The sequence below is a fragment of the Saccopteryx leptura genome, chromosome 2, assembly GCF_036850995.1.
Source record: "Saccopteryx leptura isolate mSacLep1 chromosome 2, mSacLep1_pri_phased_curated, whole genome shotgun sequence".
Taxonomy (NCBI): domain Eukaryota; kingdom Metazoa; phylum Chordata; class Mammalia; order Chiroptera; family Emballonuridae; genus Saccopteryx; species Saccopteryx leptura.
This window is the reverse complement of record NC_089504.1, coordinates 170,185,900-170,212,926: the sequence shown is the minus strand read 5'-3', so window position 1 is coordinate 170,212,926 and position 27,027 is coordinate 170,185,900. Positions and strand designations below refer to the sequence as shown.

Here is a 27,027-nt window from a genome sequence, read left to right as displayed (position 1 = left end):
GGGGGCGGAGGCGGAGGTGTCTCTTTCATTTTGTTCATTCTCTGGTTAGCATCTAAGGGTCGTACAGCATTACCCACGAGCAAATTACAAAGATGATTTTCCGACTCGTTCTTCATCGCCCGTTGGGTTAGAAGCAAAGAGACTGGGCTGGAGAGAGGAATGGGGCACGGCAGGCCCTGCTGGTTAAGCCAATAGCGCGGGAGCGGTTCTCCCGCCGCCATGGCAACGGCAGTCATCCCCCCCCCCCCCCCCCAGGAACCAAGGCCCCATTGGGTGGATTCTTTCGAGAAGGCTAGAGAAGAAGGAAGCGGAAGTGGCACGTGGAGGGGCCGGTGAGTAAATGCTGCAGATTCTGGAAAGTTCGGAACAGTGCTGTACAGGAGACTGAGGAGTGGAGCCCTCCCCTTTTCGGTCGGTAGTTGGGTGCCCAGCGAGGAGTGGGAAGGCGTCCATCCAGTTCCTGGAGCGGCCCGCGGAGACCCGACGCCACCTGCCTCCGGGAGAGCTGTCTGCCGAACCCCACTGTCCGCGGGAAGCCGGGCGCCCGGGTGACAGGAGCGGCCGGAAGACGTGGACCCAGACCCGGGGCGGAGGCGCAGCGCGAGCCAGGCATGTCGGTGGTGGGGCTGGACGTGGGCTCCCAGAGCTGCTACATCGCGGTGGCCCGGGCCGGGGGCATCGAGACGATCGCCAACGAGTTCAGTGACCGGTGCACCCCGTAAGTGGAGCCTGCTGGGCACTGCGGGAGGGCCGGACGAGGGGAGCAGCCCGGAGCGGGGGTCAGGGCCGGGCCAGGCCGGGGGGACGCCCGCCCACGAGCTGGTGATGGGGCCACGGAGGCTCCGCGAGTGGGATCGGCCTGGGTCATCGCTGAGCGCCGGGCTGCGGCCGAGCCTGCGACTTTGCTCAGTTCCTGAGCGCTGCAGCGGGGGGCTGCAGCGGCCGCCCTCGTCCCCCGCCAGGCCCCTTCCTCCGCGAGCCCTGCGGCCGGAGTTTTTCTTTCATTTGTGGGTATTGAGCTGGAAGCTTCCAGAGCTTGGCCGCCGCCGCCGCTCCAGCGGCCAGGGGGACTGTTGGCGACCGCGGTCACCCGGCAGGTAGACGAGTCCGTCTCCGCGGCCCGCCCCTCCTGGCTACTGACGTCGCTGGCCTCGGTACCTGGGGCCATTGTGGGAGATGGAAACGTCCTTCTGGCTCAGTTTATGAAAGCCATTCGAGAGTAACTCTAAATTTTGTTCTGATTTTTGTTAATTTTGCAGTTTAAATAAAGGAGAGAAAACTGGATTTGTTTATGTTTGTGGTCGAATGCTAGAACTTAATAGGGTGGATGTTGTCGCTGAATTGTGTTATATCTGACATCAGCGTGGGGTTGGCCAAGAGTGACATTTTAAAAAGCAACCTTTTCAGCGGGCTTATTTTTTTAAAGATAACATGCAACCATTTCCGCATGTGCGCGTTGGTAAAAAGCAACTGCTCAGGGAAATGAATGTCATTAGTTTATTTTTAACGCTTTGATTAACGTATTTGTAAGTGCCTTCAACCCAGTATAAAAGGTGTAGAATGAAACATTGATTGGAAAGGTAAAATGGCGAGACTTGTATCACTGAGTGCAGACGAACATTGATGAAAGTGAATGGAAAATCGGGAAATAAGCAAACGCGACAATACTAGTAACATTGAAAAGACTGCGGGCATATCAGGGTTCTACCTACTGTATTTGCAAACCGGCACCCTGTTTTTTAGCTGAGCAAAAGGTTCTGTAAGAAAGAAGACAGCACCTGAGGCATCCATGTTTAGGTGGACTTTACATATTTATTTTCTTTGATCCCTATAAAAGAAAGAAAGGCTGTTTAACTGAAGGCTGGGAAAAATTATGTATATGGCTGTAATGACCACTGCGAAACTAAAAAAAAAACAGGTATAGCTCTCAAATGGAAACTGAGAGCAGTACTGGAGTTCTCTTTCATGTTTTCAGTAACATGGATGTTTGATTCATTTGTATTGACTACTGTTAATTTCTTTTTAATATGATTAATTTGATTCTCTTTGGAAAATGAGTAAATTTGTTCTGCAAGTATACAGTTACTTTGAACTCAGAATGATACTCTGCTTTTGGAAGTTATTTTAAAAGGTGTCTATCCTTTGAATACTTCTGGCTTTTGGGATGCAATTTGGTACTTGCTCAGAAAATCTAGCTCTAGGATGTCCATATTAGAGCAAGTTTAAACTTGATTTATTTTAGCCTGGTACATAATGCCCTCAGTATGTTTCCATTTAGTTCATCTCATTTACCATCACACCTACCTGCCCTGGAATCTAAAGCCTAATTCACTGACTTTCTTATGACTTCTCTGTGTGTGTGTCTGCTGTGTGCTGACCTCCACCTCTGTTGCTAGAAGGCTGTCTCACAGTTATAGGTCACTTACCATCTCTTCGAAGCTGACTCAGTATAACTCAGATGTTCACTCCTTTCCTGCAGCGTTTATACTCAGTTCTGCTGTGGGGCTTCTCTGCATCATTTTTACTTGGCTTTCTGAAGTAGAGTCTTCTGTATAGGATCCTCTATAACTAACTATTCAAAGTATTTTCAGAATTCAGGTTCGCCTTCTGATAATTGGGACCTGGGGAATTTGTACTGGTAGTTGAGGTATTGGAAATTTCTCCTGAGCAGACTTATTTTTGGGTGGTGTGGATGGAAGTAGAACTACGGCCCCGGTTGGCTTCTCAGTCGCAGTAAAATGGAGAAACCCCAACTCCCTCTTGAGTATATGATTGAGTTTTAGACTCCAGCGTTGTGCTACACTGGTGCCCTTCCCTGTCCTAAACCATGGGTAGGAAATTTGTATTAGATTTTCCATCTTCTCAGTAAAAATGTCCATATATTCTTTTTAACTTTTTTGAAAATGTTTTTATATGTCTTACAGATCAGTCATATCATTTGGATCAAAAAACAGAACAATTGGAGTTGCAGCCAAAAATCAGGTATGTTCTTTGAGATAATTCTGCCCAATTTTTAAGGGGGAGATTTTAAAGATAAAATCTTAAGACTGCAAGAATGTGAAATACCTAAGCCTGTCTGTTGTTGAATATTCAAAATGTAGTGTTAGTATCTTTTTTTTTTTTACAGAGACAGAGTCAGAGAGAGGGATAGACAGACAGGAACGGAGAGATGAGAAGTATCAATCATTAGTTTTTCGTTGCACGTTGCGACTCCTTAGTTGTTCATTGAGCCCGCGCTCAAGCTGGCGACCTCGGGGTCTCGAACCTGGGTCCTTCCACATCCCAGTCCAATGCTCTATCCACTGCGCCACTGCCTGGTCAGGCTAGTGTTAGTATCTTTATGAGCCCTTACGTGGTTACTTTTTCCTTCTATTCCCTTTTTGTTTTATTGAATAAGATCTATTTTTGCTGTCAACTTTAATTTTTAGTAACTTTACTACCTCTAATTTATGTGAAGGTTTTTATGCTGCTCATTTAAGAATTTAAGATTTCTTCTAAAAGTTATGTGTTTAAAAGTGTTTTCAGGTTATCTAGTAATTAAAGCAAGACTGGGAGAACTTTTTGTCTAGACCTGTGCTGTCTTAGATGGTAGCCATGGCTGCTGAGCACTGAAAATGTGCGGAGTCTGAATTGAAATAAGAAGTAAAATACTATGAGATTTTTAACACTTAATTGAAATAAAGTATCTCATCAATGTTTTATATTGAGTACATGTTGAAATGATAGTATTTTAGGTGCATTAGGCTGAAGAAGCTTTGAAATTCATCTGCTAATACTTAATGTGACCAGAAAATTTACCTGTATCATTCCCATTTAGGACTCCAGAACTTTGGAGGTGGGGAGAAAAAATATGAAATATGAAGTCCCTTTTGAGAGGCTTTAGGAAAGAGACTAAAAAAGTTCTTTTAAGTATAGAAAATAGTATTGCTAATAAAACAATTTTAAACCCTGGAATATTAATATATATATATTATGGCTAGTTAACAAAAGAGGTGAAAAACAAAGAGAAGAGAGAAGTGCGCATACTTAAAATGACACACTCCAAGCAGTCACTTCTGCATTTTTGTGGTTATGTGAGAAGAATCATTTGAGGTCGTATGATTACCTGATACTCTTCATCTCATTTATAGAGTCACGAGGAATTTTAGGTTATAAAGATACTTAAATTTAATACTATTTGAAAACAAATACTGCCAAGATGTATTCTTCCCTGTAAAAGGTCAGGGAAAAATATAATTGGTGACTATTTTGGTATTTTTGAGCTTGTAACTTCAAAAGTTTTAGTTTTTAATCTTTTAATTATTTCTGTATTTTAAATAAGGTTCTGTCTGCTGATGCCTTTGAGTTAAATAATGCTGTGAAGTGGGACTTTGCAGAGCCTAGTCATCAAAAATATATACATGCAGATGAAAGCATTAGGTAACTTAGAAAGTTTTGAATTTTCCTTGCGTCTTCTGCTTTTTTTGGTATACAGTAGTTGGCATTGCATACTACTGGTAGGAAAAGTAGCAATTCATGTGTTATGTGGCACAAAATATTATACTTACTCTGGCCACTTAGCCATTTATTATACTATAGTAGTGAGCTACTCTAATTTGCAGTACATCTAGATCTCCTTATTTCTTTCAGTGGGAAGAAAACAGGTGTCATGGGGAAAGCAATGAACTTAAGTGAGGCATTTCTTGGTACTAGTTGCTTCAGGGCTTTAGTGATAGTTTCACACTCTTACAGATTTTGAAATCTGTTTTGAAGTCTGGTGACAATACTGCCTCATGTTCCTTTTCACTGCCTACCTATAAGAAAAGGAGAAAGAATAAAGTCCATTCATTAATGGGGAGATTCAGAGTTCCAGGCAGGTTACTTGTATCCCCATGATTTGAGTTCAACAAGTGACTTTTTGTAAAATTGCTATGAATACTAATAGGTGTTGAAATTAGAAAGTAATTTAAACTCTCTGGATTTTTTGTGCAGCAAATCACGCATGCTAACAATACAGTATCTAACTTCAAGAGGTTTCATGGCCGAGCATTCAGTGACCCCTTCATTCAAAAAGAGAAGAAAAACTTAAGTTATGATTTGGTTTCCATGAAAAATGGTGGAGTTGGAATAAAGGTAATACAATTGAGCAACCTAGGTTCTTAATAGGAAACTAAATCATTTATAGAGAAAGACTTTTATTTTTTAAAAATTTTCAGTTTTTATTTAGAAAGTTAATGTAGTAGCATTGATCAATAAGAGTACAAAGGTTTCAGGCAAACATTTCTATAGCATTTGAACTGTTTATTATGTTGTATACCCACCATCCAAAGTCACTCATTTTCTATCACCTTATATTTGTCCCTCTTTACTCCCTTCTCCCACTCCCCTCTTCTGCATCCCCTGCCCTCCCTCTCGTAACCACTGCACTTTTATCTATGTCCATGAGTCTCAGTTTTATATTCCACCTGTGTGTGAAATCATACAGTTCTTAGCTTTTTCTTACTTATTTCACTCAGTATAATGTTCTCAAGGTCCATCCATGTTGTCGTAAATGTCACTATGTCATCATTTCTTATGGCTGAGTAGTATTCCATAGTATATATGTACCACATCTTCTTTATCCAGTCATCTATCGAGGGACACTTTGGTTGTTTTCATGTCTTGGCCACTGTGAATAGTGCTTTGATGAACATGGGGGTCCATGTGTCTTTACGTACCAATGTTTTCAAGTTTTTGGGGTAGATAACCCAGTAGAGGGATTGCTGGGTGATCCGGTAATTCTATTAATTTTTTGAGGAACCACCATACTTTCTTCTATAATCGTTGAACTAATTTGCATTCCCACCAGCAGTGAATGAGGTTCCTTTTTCTCTATAGCTTGCCTTTGGGTTCAGATTCATAAATTGTTCTCTATGGCCAAGGTCCGTGATCTTAGTACCTATGTTTTCTTCTATGTAATTTATTGTTTCACATTTTATATTTAGGTCTTTGGTTAATTTTTAATTAATTTTTGTGCAAGGGGAAAAACTAAGGTCAAGTTTTATTAATTTTGCATGTGGGTTTCCAATTTTTCCAGCACCATTTATTGAAGAGGCTTTTTATTCTCCATTGTGTGTTTTTGGCTCTTTTGTCAAAGATAGTTGGTCCATATATAGGTGGTTTTATTTCTGGGCTCTTGATTCTGTTCCACTGGTCTGTATGTCTGTTTTTCTGCCAATACCATGCTATTTTGATTTTTGTGGCTCTATAGTATAATTTGAAGTCAGACAGTATGATACCTCCAGGATCACACTTTTTCCTCAGGATTGCTTTGGCTATTATGGCTCTATACAAACCTGGTAATTGTTTGTTGATTTCTTTAAAAAATGACATTGGGATTTTGTTAGGTATTGCATTAAAGTTGTATATTGCTTTGGGTAATATGGCCATTTTAACTATGTTGATTCTTCCAATCTATGGACACTATTTTTCCATTTCATTGTGTCTTTTTCAATTTCCTTCAATAATGTTTTGTAGTTTTCAGTTTATAGATCCTTCACATCCTTTGTGTATTCATAGGTACTGAGGAAGATTTTCCTAATGAAATTTTCTTACTGAAAATTTAACTTTTCACTTCTTAATTGGACAGTATGGTTTTTTTATTTTCTTCTTACTTTTTTTCTTAACTAGGTATGTCTTTAATAATCTTTGAAAGTTATTCAAGCAGTGTATACTGTTACAACTTAATTTGTATTTCATGCAACTTCTTGGCAGTTACAAAACTTACTTACTGCTATTTAAAGATTTAAATTGTGTTGTCATATCAAATGAAAGTCTGCTCAATGCAGCCCAGTTGTGTTGGAGAACTGTTTTGTAATATAACCAGAAGCCTTTTATTAAACTCACAGAAGCATTCCTATCTTATGATCTACATAAAATAATATTTATGCCAGTGTGATTCACCTCTTTAGAGTGGAAATTTACAACCTTCTCTAATGTTTGGATTAGTACTTTGAATGGGGAAAGCGTGCCCTAGCTTTTTTCTTCTTCTTTAGGAAAATGTTTGTTCTTTCATTATTTTTTTGCTTCCCCTTCCTTTCCCTTCCACCTTTCCTTTTCTCTTTCTTTCCTAAATAGCCATAACAATAGAGATTTTTCTGGAAGAGAATATGTAATAATATTTGGAAATCAATATTAGGTAGCTTGAAGTACCACTGATTAAAATATTTTCTTCAATAGGTAATGTACATGGATGAAGAGCATCTGTTCAGTGTGGAACAGATAACAGCCATGCTGTTAACTAAGTTAAAGGAAACTGCTGAAAACAACCTCAAGAAACCAGTAACAGATTGTGTTATTTCAGTAAGTAGAATTCAGCAAGGCAATGTGTTTTATTTTAATTTGCCTGCATTAGGTTACTCTCAAGTATCCAATATGTGAAAGCTGTTCTATTATTATAGACCAAAATTCTATGAGACTGTTAAATAGGAATATTTTAGAGAAGGTTCCAGTGGTAATTCTAACCAGAAGTTGCAGAGGGTATCAATTGGAGATGCAAACCAAAATCTCCTTTGGGGCTTTTTGAAAATACAGACTGATGAGTTGAATGGGGGGTAGTCTTAAGTTACTGTACTGTTAGACAACTTGTATACATACATGGAAATTTTTTCAAATACTACCCCTCAAGTTGAGAACCAGTGCATTAGAAATTTTAACATGTAATCTAGTAGTAGTGACAAAACCTAAATTTTCAGCACTAGCAAGCCCACTACCTTCAATAGATAACTGATAGGTTATCGAGTACTTGAAATGGACAGAAGCCACCTCTTTTTGGACACCAAAAATAGTTTTAAGTTCTGTTCTGCCAAATGTCTAGGGCAGGGGTCCTCAAACTTTTTACACAGGGGGCCAGTTCACTGTCCCTCAAACCGTTGGAGGGCCGGACTATAAAAAACTATGAACAAATTCCTATACACACTGCACATATCTTATTTTAAAGTAAAAAAACAAAATGGGAACAAATACAATATTTAAAATAAAGAACAAGTAAATTTAAATCAACAAACTGACCAGTATTTCAATGGGAACTATGCTCCTCTCACTGACCACCAATGAAAGAGGTGCCCCTTCCAGAACTGTGGTGGGGCCAGATAAATGGCCTCAGGGGGCCGCATGTGGCCCGCAGGCCGTAGTTTGGGGACCCCTGGTCTAGGGTAATTTCTGAGGTGCTCTGCCCCGTGACTGTCTGTAACGAACTTGCCTACGCTGTGGTCTTTGCATTATAGCATAGATAAGGTAATCTGCCTAGACCAGTGGTCAGCAAACTCATTAGTCAACAGAACCAAATATCAACAGTACAACGATTGAAATTTCTTTTGAGAGCCAAATTTTTAAAATTATACCTATAACTATATAGGTAGGTACATTCCTTATTGAGGTAGTGCCTGCACGTAGTATTTTGTGGAAGAGCCACACTCAAGGGGCCGAAGAGCCACGGTTTGCTGACCACTGAGCTAGACCTGTCATAGCCCTTGTAAAGGCAGTGTGTCCTAGTATATGAAAGAATGGAGACAGAGCTAAAATTCTTCCTCTTGCCCTTGTAAGACAGAGTGTATTCTACCAGAGGGCTGCCTGCCTGTTGTAATTTCTCCAGGCAACAGGAGAAATTACATTAGTCTCTGGTAAAATTGAAGAATTAAGTTATAAATCAGTGGCCTGCCCTTCCCCCCACCTTGATGGTAAAAATATGATTAAAGCAGTGTTCTAATTTGAAAGGTGGACAGAGACCCAAGTTGGCTCTTGCCTCTCTCTTTCTGAAGCATCTGCAAATATAAATACTGTGGGGGAAATGTGAAAGCTGCTATACCAAGTTTCCTCAGAGTACTGTCTAGTTAAGTACTGCAATGAATATATTGTTGGGTGTTCTTCTCCAGGATTGTCCCGGTTAAATGGTCCTAGAGAGCGAGCAGAATAATCTAGCTAGAAGCACTGGTCACTCAGCACCATGAGAGTCCATCCTGTGAGCTGTTTTGCTCTTTTTTCTCTTAGGAAAACCAACAGGTTTAGCCAAAAAATAATAAGTTCTTGTAATTACAACAGAACTATGAAATTAGTAGAAGATTCCCCATCGTCTATTAGTGCTTGAACTCAATGAGTAGCTAACTAAAGGGCGGTGGCATATGCTAGAATTAGTCCAGTATTATCTTTAAATGCCTGCAGTCTATATTTAACATTAAATGTTGGCTTAGCATTATAATTTCCAAATATCAGTAGAAACTTAAGACAATTGGAAATGATGTTCCATTCACTTAAATTTAAAGCCTTCTGTTCGATTTAAGTAACTCGGTATGTCTTGTGAATACTGATTAATTTTTAAGTTTAAGGCAATTTTCAGAACATAAGTAACTATTCTAAATGTTAAGGAACTTGCTAGAAAATAAGCCTAAAATTTTAGTTCTGTTTTATGACTTGGTTGGGTACCTTTTTAGTTGAACTGTTATGATTTATTACAAGTGGTTAGAAGGAATTTGTGTTTTGGGTATGTTAAACTTCTTTTCTTTGTCTACAGGTCCCTTCTTTCTTTACAGACGCTGAGAGGCGATCTGTGTTAGATGCTGCACAGATTGTTGGCCTAAACTGCTTGAGGCTCATGAATGACATGACAGCTGGTAAGCATGAACTTTCTGTGTGGTGTGACTCTACTGTCAAAACTAGGGTTAAGACACATCAGAAACAATTACTGAACACTTTTTCCTGTTGATATAGATATGCAATCTATTAAAAGACGTGTTAGATTTGAAAGCAAAAATTCCAGCTTTTCAGATGTTTATGTTTAATGAGAAATGAGCACTTTATTAGATAGATATAATTTATTTATATGGATATATATATATATGGCATACATACATACACACACACAGACAGTGGGGCAAAAGTAGGTTTACAGTTGTGAGCATGCAAAACAGTTTGTTCTTTGTTATTATTGTATTATTTTCCATATAACTTGATGTATTTTAATTCTTTGAATTGGGTATAGTGGGTTTATGTTTTTTAATTTCCTTAAATTGTTTTTAGAGTTAAGAAACAAGTTTTCCCAAAATCTTACAGTTCCAGGTTTCACAACTACCTTGACTACAATTATTGATGTAGTTAAATTTTTTCTCCTTCTGTATTTCCCAAATACATGTAGTTAAGCATTGATACTCATCTCTGTCAAATATTGAGCTGTACCATTTGCCAGATATCAGGTTAGGTGTGGATATAATGTTGAACAAAGTGGTCCATGTTGCCTCCTCTTAGAGCTTTTATTAGTATATTGTGATTTCAGGTTAATAAAAAGTCAGTTACAATTTAATTTATTTGGGAAAAACAAAAATGGTACTTTTAGCATAGTTTTAATTGACTTTTTTAAGTTTCCACAAGGCAGTAGGTATACATGTTTAGAAGTGGTTTCAAGTTCAGAAAAAGCTAACAGATTCTTTAAGGGAGGTCATTTATTTGGGTCTAGAAATAACTGGTAGGAACTTCAGTTGCTGTAGTTGAATGTTAAATTTTTAATTTGTTTTGGATAAGCAGTCTCTAGCAGGTCATCGTTAAAATGTGAGTATTGTATAATGAGTCTGGTGACCGTGTGTGGTTACATTTCATTGTGTGTCTTCTCCATTATATGTCTCCATATACTGAAAAGTGATAGATTCTTCTAAACTCAGAAAGGGGAAAAGGTAGTTGATACCAAGAAAACTAGTATGAAGTCAGGTATAAAAGCAGTGTGTTTATTTGATCGTTGGAAGTAGAGTCAGGTTTTCTGCATGTGTAATTATATTGTGATAATTAAATTATGTGAACCAAAGGATTGAAGCTCACTTATTTTTTTGTAGTTGCTTTGAATTACGGAATTTATAAGCAGGATCTCCCAGGCCTGGATGAGAAACCTCGGATAGTGGTTTTTGTTGATATGGGACACTCAGCTTTTCAGGTGTCTGCTTGTGCCTTTAACAAAGGAAAATTAAAGGTAAGTCATAAATTAGATATATATGTACATGAGCAGAGCTCATGAAATGTTTTATGTTTGTTATTACTTTACACTCCTGAGCTTCTTGACTGTGGTCTTGGTAATGAGGAGTGCTTGATAAAAGAATGAGCAAGTTGTTCCTGAGATTGATCTTATTGATGATGTCTCAGCACACTGAGGGCCTTGCTTAGGCAAGGTTAGATCATCTGTGTAATCACTGAAAGTCAGAACTGTTTGAGCGTTCTATACTGCTCACAAAAATTAGGGAATATTCCAAAATCAATATGAAGAAATAAAAATAGCATTTGAATTTTTTTTTTATTAAACAAGATCATCAGAAAAACAAATGACAAGTCAAAGAAGGTTTGATTATGCAAATGAGATGCAAAACCAACTTATTATTTCACTGGTGAAAAATACACTATACAAAAGGCTGAAATGAAAGTACTGGAGTATCTGCACATTCCTTGATCCCCTACTTTTTGTGAGCAGTGTAGTATGTATTCATTTGGATTGTGTAGTTACATTTTGCCTGACTCACTCTCAAGCTCCCAGACTTGGGTTTCATATTGTAATTTAGATAGAAGTCCTGAGCCTGTTAGACTTTAGTTGTTTGAGTAGCAGTGTTTAAAATTGTACTAAATATGATTGCAAATAACCAGATTATTTATTGTTTTAACTAAATTAGGTACTAGGAACAGCCTTTGATCCTTTCTTAGGAGGAAAAAACTTTGATGAAAAGCTAGTAGAACAGTTTTGTGCAGAATTTAAAGCTAAGTACAAGCTGGATGCAAAATCCAAAATTCGAGCCCTTCTTCGTCTATATCAAGAGTGTGAAAAACTGAAAAAGCTGATGAGCTCCAACAGTACAGATTTGCCACTGAGCATTGAGTGCTTCATGAATGACCAGGATGTATCAGGAAAGATGAACAGGTGCGTCCTGAATCCCACCACCTATGGGAAGGAAGGGCGGTGGTGGCATTGAATAGTGGTTTCACCAAATATGTCACAGAAATATTTTTAAGTCAATAGAAATAAATACTCAAAGTAACAAGAATTGATTACCTAAAAATTCAGTGAACTCAATCTTAATGTCTTAATGTTAGTCTTCCAGTGATACCAGTAGAACTGATTTTTCTCCCTCACCCTTTTTCTACACCTATTTTGTGTGTTTATTTTTTTTTTAACTTAGGAATTACAGTACAGTTTAACTTGGCCCATGTAGAATCCAGAGTGTCTGATTAAAAAAAAATGAAATTCATGGGTTTGATAAGATTTATTGTTCAAAAACAAGATAGTGGCCTTTAGGTAACTTTTCTAAAGATTTATAAAGTTCTTCTTATTTATCAAGGGCACAATTTGAAGAACTCTGTGCTGAACTTCTGCAAAAGATAGAGGTTCCCCTTTGTTTACTGATGGAACAGACTCAACTTAAAGTAGAAGATGTGAGTGCTGTTGAGATAGTTGGAGGCGCTACACGAATTCCAGCTGTGAAAGAAAAAATTGCCAGATTCTTTGGAAAAGATGTTAGCACAACACTCAATGCAGACGAAGCGGTGGCCAGAGGTTGTGCGCTGCAGGTATGCTTCCTGAGGGCGTCCGCTGGTGCTTGTGCCAGAAACCTCCCCTCATTGCACTGTGGTGAGCTCATGCAGTAAGCAAGGCCCTGTGCCCAGTTAGATACCATGGGGAATGAGGCTTTGGGGAGACAAGGACCTCAAATTTGAAAGATCCAGGAAATTTAAGATGAGAGGAACTGCTGGACTGGCATGATCCTGGGGCATCACAGAAAACAGTTGTAATGCCTGAATCAGCTGCAGGACTGGGGCTGACCATTGCTAAACAGCACAAAGGAGGGAGTTCCGTACAGAGCTGACGTGGAGGCGTTTGCAGGGTTAAAGGGTGTTGGTTCACTTGTTTTAGGAAAGAGCTGCTTCCCTCCACATTGATTTTTAACCTGCTTATCAAGTAAACAGTCTCAGAGGCCTGACATTCCACAGAGCAAAAGCACCAAATCTAGAAGTTATTGATTAAAAAAATATTAGTTTATATTTAGGACATTGTAGTCAATTAAGTACTTTAAAGTTTCAAGTTTTAATATGCTTCAGTTTTGATTTGATTAGCAGTGTTTTTTAGTATAAAGCAAGGGATTCTATGGTCAAAGGGTATTTAGACTTTCCTTGAAAACCTAAAAAAAGGAATTTGTTAATACTATTGTTACTGATTATCTATTATATAATCATGACCCATCTGTGGGGTTTTTGTTTTTGCTTTTGCTTTGCTAATGGAGTATGTCTCTGTAGCAAACTTAATTCCCAGAAAACTGGGAAATAGTTCAAGTTAATATACGGTAAGCAATTTTGAATTTGAATTTATATCTACCCATCCGTTTTAAATTGAGTTTTATGTTAAAAGGTGAGTGGAATTACTCGTGCTCATTATAATTCATTCTTTTTTGAAGTGTGCAATCCTGTCTCCAGCGTTTAAAGTTAGAGAGTTTTCCGTCACGGATATTGTTCCTTTTCCAATATCTCTGGTCTGGAGCCATGATTCAGAAAACACTGAAGGGTATGTATGTTTCAGAGAATCTTTCAAATAATATGTAGTCATGATTTTTATGGTGGTGTGTCTGATTAACCAGGATTTTTCAACAACCAAACCCACTGATGTTGTAAATGATGAGAGGTACAGATTTATACTTGGTACAGATTTTGGGATGTGTGTGTAGCACAAGGAGCTTAAGCACTTGACACACTGACTGCCTCTCTTTCCTCCAGTGTTCATGAGGTGTTCAGTCGGAACCATGCTGCTCCCTTTTCCAAAGTTCTCACCTTCTTAAGAAGTGGGCCTTTTGAACTTGAAGCTTTCTATTCTGATCCTCAAGGCGTTCCATACCCAGAAGCAAAAATAGGTAAAGCAGTTGTATTTACTCCTAAAGACTGAATTAAATGTATGAACTTGAAATTTTTTATTAGCAATGTTGAGTGGAAAATAATTCCAAGTGTTAAAGGCATTTTCAATTTAGGATGATGGTGATGGAGATATCTCTTTGTTTTATTGATGAATAAACTGGCCTACAGAGATTAAATGACTTGCTAATTAGTGCTGCTGTTACTTCTAAGGATCTATATTTAGGAACACTTTTGGTGTTTTTCCTGTTCTGATATTATCTGTATTTAAGGAATTACCACCTACTTGAAACATTAACTTTTCCTGTAGGTGAAACATTATTTGCAGAATATTACTTTCAGTTTAAAACCCTGTTTGCAAGCCATTGAGCTACTTTTAAAATTTACTTCTGTATTTGAAAAGTACGTCTTTTTTGGTGCATTTTTTAAACAGTATTTACAAATTTATTGGGGAGAAATTAGTTTGAGAACAGTTGAATATAGACAGAAATTTTGACAGGCTAGATTCTATGTGTAACTTTCCATTGTACAGAGGGTAAAATCTAAGCTTTTTAGCATGGCACCAAATTTTTCATATTACCACCCAAACTGAAAAAGCTTGCCCGTACTTAAAGAAATCTCTTTTTTGTGAACCTTCTTTGATACCATGTAGTAATTGCTATTCTTTGAATGGGTCTTAATGGCAGTTATTTCCTGAACTAGTGACTTGACCATTAGTGAAGATCTATTTCAACATCTCTCAGTGTCCTGGGAGTTAAACCTATACCTTTTTTTTTTACAGAGAGTCAGAGAGAGGGATAGACTGGGGACAGACAGACAGGAACGGAGAGATAAGAAGCATCAATCATTAGTTTTTCATTGTGCATTGCTACACCTTAGTTGTTCATTGATTGCTTTTCTCATATGTGCCTTGACCGTGGGCCTTCAGCAGGCCGAGTAACCCCTTGCTGGAGCCAGCGACCTTGGGTCCAAGCTGGTGAGCTTTTGCTCAAACCAGATGAGCCCGCACTCAAGCTGGTGACCTTGGGGTCTCGAACCTGGGTCCTTCCGCATCCCAGTTTGACGCTCTATCCACTGCGCCACTGCCTGGTCAGGCTAAACCTATAACTTTTTGTGTGTTAACTACAAGGCTGTTAAATCCCATATAGTGTTTTCCACATAACATGTTCAAAATACTTAAATTTGGTTTAATGTTCTGTGCCAGAGCAGTACTGTTGGTGAAGATGATCACTGGTACTTAGTTCTTGGTTCCATGGTTTTTCCCCACTCACTGTAAACTCTGACCAGCTCAATCCACAGACACATGGAAAGATCGAGTAACTTACAGCCAGTCACACGGCCAGGATTCAAGCCCAGATCGTCTGGGTCAGAGTCAGCATTTGACTCCTTAGTAGTATATTTTGCATAATAATTTCAGCTTTGGTAAAGGTTTTAGCTCACTTGTCTGTTTAAAACCTACAAAGCTATTTTGGTTATTCAGTCAGAAAAACATAACCCTGAATGTAGCACTACCTCATATCATTTATATTTCCCTTGCTAATGCATTTGCACCTCTACTATGTGCTTACCAGCCTGAAGAAGCAGGCTAAGGGGAGGCAGTGATACTGGCCATCAGTGTCTCACACAGAATGGCTGTGTTGCAAGTTTTAAAAACAGCCTTGGGCTGTTTCATGGCGTATCAAGACTAATCCCAAGTATAATTATAGTGGAGACTTACCTATTGTAAGAGATATTACTAACTGTATACATTAAAAGATTTAGATCTGATTAAGTTGTAGAGAAAATGGGGAGATTGTGTAATAACGGTAACTTTCAAACTTTAGTTCTTAGCTTTTGTCTTTACAGAGATAAAGATTCAATTATAAAATTGTCTACTTGTTTTTGTTTAGGCCGCTTCGTAGTTCAGAATGTCTCCACGCAGAAAGATGGAGAAAAATCAAGAGTGAAAGTGAAAGTACGAGTCAATACCCATGGCATTTTCACCATCTCTACAGCGTCCATGGTGGAGAAGACCCCTGCTGAGGGTAGTGAGCTGCCTTCTGTTGAGGCGGACATGGAGTCGCAGAGCCAGAGACCTCCAGAAAATCCAGACACTGAGGTAGGTTTGTGGAGGAGCCTTTGAGTTTGAATCTGTAGTAGACTTAATCCTAAACTGTAAGAGAAGAGTAGGGAAGGGTTAAAATAGGTTTTGCTTAATTTTGATGAGCATTTTGGGTGATGATAATTAGCAATTGCTACATAATGTTCCAGCCTGGAATATAGTGAATTGTGATTAATCTGGAGCTTAATTTGAATTGAACTGGTGTTGACAATTTTATTGGAGTAGGTAAAGTTTCTTGGAAATTACATATTTAAAGACACAGACCACATATTGTGAAGTCAGCTGTTGACTGGTGATTAAGAAAAAAAGAAAAGAAATAAATATACTACAAAAACTATTTGGTGAAATCTATACCAAATATTAAAGCTGACTTTTTTTCTTTAGTGTCTGAATTGGCTTTGATATTTTAGACCTTTTTGCTTTTATTTTTATGGTTTTCTGTATTGTGGGAGGAAGGAAGAGACGTGTCTTTCTAGAGCATAGAAGTTGTTGCTGCTCATGTTCTTAATTTAGACTTCCTTTTGTATAAGTGTTAGTATTAGTGGTAAGAAACTTTAAAGTAGCCTGACCTGTGGTGGCGCAGTGGATAAAGTGTCAACCTGGAAATGCTGAGGTTGCCAGTTCAAAACCCTGGGCTTGCCTGGTCAAGGCACATATGGGAGTTGATGCTTTCTGCTTCTCCCCCCTTCTCTCTCTCTCTCTCTCCCCTCTCTATAATGAATAAATAAAATCTTTAAAAAAAAAAAAAGAAACTTTAAAGTAGATTAGCTACTACATTTTCTGGGTGATAATCAAAAATAGTTTACATGAAGAGAGGCAGGCAATAGAAGGTTTCAGTTAAGATGTGAAAATAGTGATCAGAGACCACTCTTACTCAAGATGTGAGGAACATTAATGTCTGAGTGTTGGGGTGGTTTTCATTTAAGAAAGCTTCAGTGTAATGAGTAAAATGACCAGGGCCATGTGCTTTGTCATTTGGCTACAGACACCATTGTTCTAATGCCTGGCATGTCAGTCTGTTAAGACCTTCTGGACATAATCCGGAGTGCCTGACTTCAGTGTCTGCCTTAGAGTCTTGAAGCTCTGACAGGAAAACAGGAGAGACTTGAGGGTGGGTAGGAAGGGTGAGGTCACTACCATGTAGCATGTAATCTTCATGCTGGGCTCTTTTGGGTGGAACTAGTCGGACCACAGCAGTGAGAGCAGAGGGTCTGTGTGTGTTTCAGCTGTCCGGACGAGCCCCTGAATAACTGATGGTTGGTTCTTCCATGTAACTGTTCAGTTACATTGAGATGGAGATATGTTCATGCTTGATGGCTCCTGGTTAGACTAGTGTCTTTCTCCCATCTGGTAGATTTCAGAAATTGAGCGTACTGTCTCTTGTGCCCTGTAACTTTACATTTATCCAAGTACACCTGCTTTCTACATCCTTTGTGCCTGGGCTTTCCTTTCAGAAAAATGTCCAGCAAGACAGCAGTGAAGCTGGAACACAGCCCCAGGTACAAACTGATGGTCAACAGACCTCACAGTCTCCCCCTTCACCTGAACTTACCTCAGAAGAGAACAAAACCCCAGATGCTGACAAAGTGAGTGATGCTTCCAGTTCATTCCATTGGACAATGTTGCAACATGTAATCATTAATGATATTAAATCTGCAGTTTCAAGAGCAAGCAAGTTATTTTATTTAATCTATGTAGGACTTTGTTTTTCTGTTGATTTTCTGTATTTTTTCAACTAAAAGCAGTTGAAGGTACTCAAACTCAACTAAGGGAATTGAATATTTTACTTTAGACGTGGTTTCCTTTGGTTAACTGCCACCCCAAGCAACAAGAGATGAACGCATAGCATTGGTTGCCTTCTCTAGAGCCAGAGGTCCCTGCTAATGCGAGGGGCAGAAGTAGATACATCCCAGGGCTATGGAATTAATTTCCACTTAAATTAGTCTAATGATAAATACAAGGGCTACAGGAGTCCAGTAAACTTGCCTCTCCTTTCAAATCACTTGTCAAAATTGAATAAATAGGATGATCTGGAAATAACCAGATTGCATTTCAAAGTAATTGTTCTTTGCCCTGCTTCCACAGTATGTTTTGGAAACTAAATAGTTATGTTGTGTTCCTTTCAAAATGTTATTTTTAATCAAATCTTTAAAATTCATGGTTGGGTGGATATTAGGAAGTTTCAGATGACTGTGCTTTTCAGAAGTTTTTTCCTTGTGCAAGTTGCATGTAGTTATTAACCTTTCAGTAGTGGTTTGTTTTTCTCATTTTGAGGGTAGACTGCTTTACCTGAGACGAATTACAGAATTGTTCGTTGGGGTCAAAATATGTTTTACACTAGGTGGATGTTTTGTTTTTAATGTTCCCGTGACTTGATTGGTCCTGGTGGGGGTCCTGTGTGAGCCATCAGTCCTGGTTCTGGTTTTGGAAAGCCTTGCTTGGTTCTCCTGCTAGTGCCAGTGGAGCAGCACTGCTTCTTTTGTAGTTACAGCCCCTTGATGTCAGCATCACTCCCCTGAACCCCTTTGAGCACTAACTGACAGTGCCAAGGATGTCACTACCTGTTGGAACATGCCACTGGTAGCATCTCATGCCCTTAGCTTAGGGGAGCACCAGCATCCGGTCCTTCAGAGCATTCTCACACATCCCCTTGGGGTGGGGGGTGTCCATGCTACATTGAATGCTTTTTTGGTTTTGTCAGTTGGTTTAATGTTGTATACTGCCAGATAGCCTCATCCCAACTTAACTGCCAGACACAGACTGTCATCCATTTGTTTCCCAAATGTCTGTTGCTCTCTGGTGTTTTGCTAAGTATAGATGTCATCTGATCTGTTTGTCTTTCTTATGGTTGGTGCCCCCAGAGCATGCCTGGTATAGTGGAGGGGTCTCCTGTGCAGTAGAGGGAGGAACACAGAGAGTGCCAGCAGACTGGGTCATTGCTAGTGACACACGTAGAGCCGTGCAGAACAGTGGGATTTCTAAGGAACACTGAAGTAAAAGTCTAGGAAACAAGTTCTGCTGTTTTTGTCTTTGTAATTTTAGGCAAACAATTGAACCTTTTTCAAGTCTTAGTTTTTCCTATAAAGTGCCTAGAATTTTAACATCTTTTACAGCTCCCCAAAATTATCCATTGGCAGTGTTTGCTGTGACCCATGGACTAATCTCTTCCTAATTTACTAAACCAGCCAACCAGGGTACATGTGTATACGCCCTGGTTGTCTTCTAATCTGTTTCCTATACTGTATTCTTTGTCACTTATGTGAGTGGGAACCCGCAGAAATGGAAATACACAGATGAGACTTGGGAGATTAAATGCCATAGAAGATGCAGACTTCTTGAGCCCTGTATTTACTTATTTTTAAAAACCTACAATAAATTGTTAGCATTTGCTGATTATTCTGTTGTTTTAAGACTATCTCACCACCATGGGGAGCTGCTTATGAGAAGTTAAATGATTCAGAGACAGGTAGTAGAAATAAGGATATATATATAACACACACACACTGGGTGTGTGTATAATCTCCAAATTCAGTAGGACATTGCAGAAGGCTCTTATCAGTATGGTGCTAAGTGTAATTCAGGCAGGCATAATACTGGGACATAAGGACTTCGGTATATGTTACAGGGATAGGGCTGACCCTGACATTTCTAGCATTGGTCAGCCTATCTTTGGTTATTTTGAGATTCTAGGCTATAATCTAAAGATGCAGCAATTCAGTAATATTTTTGATACTTCAGAGTCACAAATATTGCCTAAAGCAGTGGTCCCCAACCTTTTTGGGGCCACGGACCGGTTTAATGTCAGAAAATATTTTCACGGACTGGCCTTTAGGGTGGGGCGGATAAATGTATCACGTGACCGAGACAAGAGTCAAGAGTGAGTCTTAGACGGATGTAACAGAGAATCTGGTCATTTTTAAAAAGTAAAACATCATTTAGACTTAAATATAAATAAAACGGAAATAATGGTAAGTTATTTATTCTTTCTCTGCGGATCGGTACCGGTCCGCGGCCCAGGGTTTGGGGACCACTGGCCTAAAGGGATGAAAATGTCAAGACCAATGGAGGAAAGCTTTAGCAGAACAGATTAAAGTCAGTTTAATATGAAAAGAGAGAAATGTCCTGGTGAATTCTGAAAAGGGGGAGTGGGCATGCTTCTGTGCCGATGGTAGCCCAGACATAAAACGGGTGCATGGGAATCATGACCTTATTGCCTCCAACTTCATGTTAGAGGGGGTTTATTTTTGCCTGTGTTATCAGCAGATATGATAAGGAGTTTGGTTTTATTTTTCAAAGATGATATAAGAATTTTTTTTTAATCATCCTTCCCAAGGTAAATGAAAAGAAAGTCGACCAGCCTCCAGAAGCTAAAAAACCCAAAATCAAGGTGGTGAACGTGGAGCTGCCTGTTGAGGCCAACTTGGTCTGGCAGCTGGGGAGAGACCTGCTCAACATGTACATTGAAACAGAGGTAAGGACTGTCAAGAGCTACTTCTGTTTGGAATATGTTCAGTTGTTTGGCTCTATCGCCCATATTTCTAATAGATTAGTGGCTATAATCCTTTTCAGTATCCCAAGTTTTATACAGTTTTAGAGGGAAGATGAAGCCAAAATCAGTGGTTTTCCAGTTTAATTTTTTAAATTAGGTTTGTTTATATTTATTCAATCTTACAAAAAAAGTGATCTACACTCTTCTGCTTGTTATAAAATTGATTACCAAGTCCTTGTGAAGATAATGGATTCCCATATTTCCTAGCACAGAGCTCAGTATAATTGGTTTTTCAGGCAACACTGAATATGTCTATTAAAACACTGTGCTTTTCTGTAGTCTAGAGCAAGGGTCCCCAAACTTTTTACACAGTGGGCCAGTTCACTGTCCCTCAGACCGTTGGAGGGCCGCCACATACAGTGCTCCTCTCACTGACCACCAATGAAAGAGGTGCCCCTTCTGGAAGTGCTGCGGGGGCCGGATAAATGGCCTCAGGGGCCGCATGCGGCCCGCAGGCCGTAGTTTGAGGATGCCTGGTCTAGAGTGTGTGAAATAATTGAGATTCAGTTCTTCTGTACTGAGATAGGAGCACTCACTGTGTTTAGAAGTTTATTTAACAATAAATATAAGTGAATGGGCTCTAAGTAATTTATCCTTGATTTTCAGATGTGGCAAAGTGGTCTGATCATTATCGTTGGTCAGTATTAATTACAATATGAGACAACTGTATAGCAACATCAAAGAAAGTGAAATAATATAAAAGCCATGCATTCTTTTTCCCTCTAGTATTAAATCTCAAATGAGAAAGCTATGTAACTTTTTACATAATGTTAGAAAAAGAACTCTGTAAAAGGGTTTCATAAGAGTTTTATGAGGTATGAATTTGAATTATTAATACCAGTTTTTTTGGTAAGGTTGTTACAGATGACAAGGCTGGAATTAACCTTTCCTGTTCCTCACAGGGTAAGATGATCATGCAGGATAAATTAGAGAAGGAGAGGAACGATGCTAAGAACGCAGTGGAGGAGTATGTGTATGAGTTCCGAGACAAGCTGTGTGGACCGTATGAAAAATTTATCTGTGAGCAGGTATGCTTAAAGCCTGGTTTTTATTCAGATATTAAGTGTTTCATATTAAACATTTGAACCTCTACTAGATTCTTTAATGAGCTTTTTTTGAAACAGAACAACTTGAAATAGAAATTGTGTAAGAGAGGCTCACTAGTGATGTTCAGTTTTGTTCTCTTCAAGTATAGCAACTACTCTAGTTTTTACCATTCAGATGAAAGAACCATTCCGATTCCGAGTCTGTGATAGTCACAGTATGTCTTAAAAGATAAAAGAAAATCCTTGCTTTCAGAGGCTTCAAATAATTTTATTTATTACTTGGTTATTCATATTGTTTATCCCAAAAAACTGGTTCATCCAGTCATTCCAAAGTTTATCGGCCCCCCATTCCACTTAGCCTTTACCTAAATTCCAAAATCATTAGGCTTCTGAGTAAATCCCAGAAGCACAACTGGAAGATGGGACTTGGGAGTAAAATGGCTAGATAGAGATCTAGGGTGGTTAAAGGATTAATTCTGAAGTTAAAAGAATTTAATTTAAACTGTGAGAGGTCTATTTTAGTTATAAAGTCCTTGTGATGGATTTTAGTTCTCAGCTCTGCCCTAACATTCCTAGGTTGGTTGTGGTGGCAATTCTGAAGTAGAGATAACCCAAGCCAAGGTAACCTCCTGCTGCTGGAGTGGCAGGGCAGAGTTTGTAGGACGTGGGCAGGAGTGAGGTTTTCATATCAGTGTTTGAGCTGTCCACTTGTCTAGCTTCCCTTGCATTACTTGATAGTTGCGAATTGAATGGAAAGCTACTAACTGAGATCTTGTTGTTTTAAGAGTAGGAAGATAATTGCACTTCCATACCCACATTTCAGTGTGGAAATTTTCCAAAATTGGATTTCTAAGGTACAATATTGTAAGTCAGTAAGAACAGTTTACCAAAAATTCTCAAATGTCCAGTATAAAAGCCAGAGAATAACTGTTGATCCCTCGTGTGAAATACTGATGGGGCTAGTGTAGGGTGTATTGCTCCTTGATACATTTCATGAAGAGAATTCAATTTGATAAAAACAAGAGCATATGATTGGGGTTTAGCACTTCTGACTGACTCATCCTGCTGGTTCTTGTCTTTCACATCAGGACCATCAGACTTTTTTGAGACTGCTCACAGAGACTGAGGACTGGCTCTATGAAGAGGGAGAGGACCAAGCGAAACAAGCCTATGTGGACAAGTTGGAAGAATTAATGGTAGGCCTCTTCTTTTCCCTCTGAAAGCAGTGCCTGTGTTTTAGACTATATACTTATAAAATAATAATATGACAAACAAGAGTTAACTTGACTACGTTTGTTTTAGAAAATTGGCAGTTCGATTAAAGTTCGATTTCAAGAAGCTGAAGAGCGTCCAAAAGCATTTGAAGAACTAGGACAGAGGCTGCAACACTATGCCAAGATAGCAGCCGACTTCAGAAACAACGTAAGTCTCTGCACACCAGAAGGGGGTTACCGTGTTTAATCAGCTAATAACAGGGGTCCCCAAACTTTTTACACCGGGGGCCAGTTCACTGTCCCTCAGACTGTTGGAGGGCCGCCACATACAGTGCTCCTCTCACTGACCACCAATGAAAGAGGTGCCCCTTCTGGAAGTGCAGCGGGGGGCGGATAAATGGCCTCAGGGGGCCGCAGTTTGGGGATACCTGGCTAATAATATAAGTTGAGGAACCTTCCTTAATTGAGAAGTTTGTTTTTGGTATCTGAGACCAGAAGTAGGTAGATTTGAACATCATAGAAAATTTTGTCAAGTTAGTTGTCACTTTTAAATACTTAATTCTACTGAATGACCATACTTTTACCATTCAGGATGAGAAATATAACCATATCGATGAGTCTGAAATGAAAAAGGTCGAGAAGTCTATGAATGAAGTGATGGAGTGGATGAATAACGTCATGAATGTCCAGACTACAAAGAGTCTCTATCAGGATCCAGTTGTACGTGTTCAGGAGATTAAAGCAAAAATAAAGGTGAGCGTTATTGTCTGTCTGTTGCTGTGTTTTCTCACTTGAATGCTGAACATGGCCATTTTTCTTGTAAATCTTTCACCTCATCCTGATTGAAACCAGTTTTCTTTGTTCATTATTGCTATCACAATATTTAGAAGACATTGTAAATTTGTTAATTTCCATTTTATTTATTCACCCAGCTCAAAAGTATTTGTTGATCCTCTACCATCTCCTAATCCTAAACTTCCAGTGTACAAAGAAAAAGAAAGTTCCTTCTCAGTGGAGGCCACCGCTGGTGTGAGGAAGATGTAAACACACCTGGCGGTGTGTCTCGCGGCTTATAAAGTGCTAGTGGTGCAGATAGAGTCAGAGGGGTTAGGACTTTTTGGGCAGTGGAGAGGACCAGTTTAGTGTTATTAGGGAAGTCTTGCCAAGTGCAATAGGCCTGAAGGAAGTTGGGGGGAGAAAACAGGTAACTTCTTCCTGTCTGGAAGAGTATTTAGGCATAGTGGAGGTTAAGGAAACGTGAGCCTTTGAAGTCAGTGAACTACATGGAATTCCAGCTCTTTGGTTTTTCTCATCTGAGTTACTTTACCTCTCAGAACCATTCCCCTCTTCCATCATTGGGGATCCTAATTCCTACTTTTTAATATTTTGGGAAGGTTATAATAAATGAGAACTTAGCAAGTCCCTGATACATTTTAGGAGAGTATTCACCTCTCCTCAGTCGGGCTTCAGGCTATAGTTTTGAGCAAGTGTAATGAATAAATGGGATTCTTTGAGGTATGTGTAATCAGAGTAGGTAGAAAAGTATTGGTTCGTGGATGTAGGAAAGAAATTGAGAATGAACTGGATGGGTCTGAGTCAGTCTGATGACTAGCTTTGTTTTCCTTTTTAGGAGTTGGATAACACCTGTGAACCTGTCGTAACACAGCCCAAGCCAAAAGTCGAATCGCCCAAACTGGAAAGAACTCCAAATGGCCCAAACACTGATAAAAAGGAAGACGATTTAGATCAAGGGAAAAATAATTTCAGTGCTGAACCTCCACATCAGAATGGTGAATGTTACCCTAACGAGAAAAGTTCCATTAATATGGACTTGGACTAGATAGATACCATTAAATTGGCTTCGTCCTTCAATTAATGAAATATTTTTGCCATAGTATGTGACTATATAATATACTGAGACTATTTATATTTTCTTTTTTAAGGATGTTTAGAAAATTTCTGTATTACATAGAAAAAGAAAAAGCTTAAGTCAGTAGTCTTTATGATCCTAAAAGGGAAAATTGCCTTGGTAACTTTCAGATTCCTGTGGAATTGTGAGTTCAAGCTAAGCTTCTGTGCAGTATTACCATTTGCATCACTGAAGAAGAAACTGACTTGTCTTTTGGAGAAGCTAAAACAAACTGTACTGCTTGTTCAAGAGGGGGCTGTGGGTAAAATTGTTAAACATTTGTTCCCGCCAAGGTAGTTTTCTTGCATCTTGCTCTCCATTTCAGCATGTGTGGTTGTTTTCACAAGACAGTCTGATTTCACAATGCTTTCTAAAATTCTGTCCAGTAGAAGATGACTTTTTGCTTTGATGATATTAAAACACATTGAGTAACTCAAATCGCTAGAGAAATGTGTTAGTGGCATGCCGACCAAGTCTTTCATATCTATCTCTCACTACATGGTGCACTGTCATGTGAAGGTGTCAGACAAAAATGTGGGTTCTGTGTGTCACTGGTATTGTGAAGTCTTTTATGAGCTTTAAAATAAAGTTCATCTTATGGTGTCATTTCTAAATGGTTTTGTCACTGACTTGAATATAAAATGGGGGAGAATGATACAAACTATTATTGCAGAAATGAAGTCACTGTGAAAACCAATGGGTTTTTTTGCTGCTCTTTATATATATCATACTATCTCTTTTCTAAAGGAAAATGATTGGAAAGACCTGCATGCCATTAGGAGAGCTTTATTCACTCTGTACCTCCATTGGCCCACCCCGTATAATCAACTGTTAGAACGTCACTGCTGTGCTGAGTTCCATTAAATTAAAGACGTACATAAAGTATTTTTAACAGTCCCAGTATTGGTGGATTTAAGTCTTTCCCATGTATTTGCTATTTTAAATACGATAATACTGCAATGAATGGTACCTGCTAATTATTTTCTAGTAGGACATTGAAGTGGTATTGGGGCTGGGGTGAGGGTGAGGAGAGGACAAAAAGGGAGTAGTAGCCATGGTGACCACTGACGTGCAGCAGTTTGGGCTCCTCAAATGGGGGCAACTTGTCTTCCACAAAGGGGAGATTAATCTTGTAACTGTTGCCAGGCTATTATAATGTCTACTCTTAGCAACTATGTACCAGGTATTTTTTTCACATAGTTTAATTCTTAAAACAACCATGACCACAAGGGAAGTATCAGAGTTGGGAACAAACTTGGGCACTGAAATGTTGATGCCCACACTGCAGCTGCTCTGCACCCAAGAATGCCTTCATTTGTGTGTCTGGTAGGGTTACAACATGCTTGCCTCCATTTCACAAACAGTATTTTATTCATTCTCATTTGTGATAATGTTGATTTTTATATAAAACGCTAAGGGTCTTAACCATTTCTCAATATTCAAATTACTCCCATTTTGTAATTTTTTTAACTTTTACCATTTAGGAGCTTTGAATTATATAACCGTTCTCTTAACCGGTTTTCTTACGGTCTCTAATGCACAGTAATGATGTATATACAGTGGGTATGCTCATGTACCTGTTGAGAGGTAAAGATATGTTTGGTTTCTGTCTACAGTTGAGAAATTCATTAAACAGATTTTTTAAAAATGTAAGTGAGAAAATAATTTTTTTCCTACCCCAAAATAATACCTGATAATGGGTGTAGTATCAGTCTGGCCTAAACCTGTTTTTTTGTTTTGTTTTTTTAATTTTTTTTTATTTATTCATTTTAGAGAGGAGAGGGAGAGACAGAGAGAGAGAAGGGGGGGAGGAGCTGGAAGCATCAACTCCCATATATGCCTTGACCAGGCAAGCCCAGGGTTTCGAACCGGCGACCTCAGCATTTCCAGGTCGACGCTTTATCCACTGTGCCACCACAGGTCAGGCAACCTGTTTGTTTTTATTATAGGTTGGAAATTTTCGATAGCCTTACTCTTCTGAAAAGAGGCAGTATTTCCAAAAGTGATTCAACTGACCCTACAGTTTGCAAACCTCAATTGCATTTTTGGATATAGGACAAAAAAATTCATATTTTATAATATTAACATTGGCTTACACAATTGTGATGTTTATAGACCAAGCTGGATAAGTGCTTTAAGAAAGGATTGAATTTTATATTTAATTTTCACATAAATTGTTTCTATGACAGTACTTCTAAAGGTCTGGTCATTTTAGTTACCAACAGTGAAGGAATGAACTTTGAGTCTAGTTCATCATGAATGTTGGTTATGTTTGAGCAATGACTGACTGACTTTCTTGGGTTAAAATCCCTACTGCTTTTTTGTTTTTT

The 27,027-nt window shown here is 38.9% G+C and overlaps 1 protein-coding gene across 2 annotated transcripts; it reads left to right on the top strand.

The window, feature by feature from the left end:
* Positions 1 to 82: 82 nt before the first annotated feature.
* Positions 83 to 25,303, top strand: HSPH1 (heat shock protein family H (Hsp110) member 1). 2 transcript variants are annotated; one of them, XM_066369300.1, is made up of 19 exons: positions 83 to 332; positions 1,177 to 1,193; positions 2,930 to 2,982; positions 4,972 to 5,112; positions 7,198 to 7,320; positions 9,527 to 9,626; positions 10,836 to 10,969; positions 11,658 to 11,902; positions 12,321 to 12,549; positions 13,431 to 13,537; positions 13,747 to 13,880; positions 15,768 to 15,976; positions 17,434 to 17,565; positions 20,313 to 20,450; positions 21,431 to 21,556; positions 22,663 to 22,770; positions 22,877 to 22,996; positions 23,380 to 23,541; positions 24,419 to 25,303. In XM_066369300.1, exons 1-19 carry the CDS (start codon positions 220 to 222, stop codon positions 24,626 to 24,628), a joined length of 2,601 nt encoding a protein of 866 aa, XP_066225397.1. In that variant the 5' UTR covers positions 83 to 219; the 3' UTR covers positions 24,629 to 25,303. The 2 variants fall into 2 exon arrangements, with proteins under 2 accessions (XP_066225397.1, XP_066225396.1); XM_066369299.1 differs by lacking the exons at positions 83 to 332; positions 1,177 to 1,193 and adding an exon at positions 333 to 718 and having other exon boundaries at positions 2,925 to 2,982.
* The last annotated feature ends 1,724 nt before the right edge of the window (positions 25,304 to 27,027 follow it).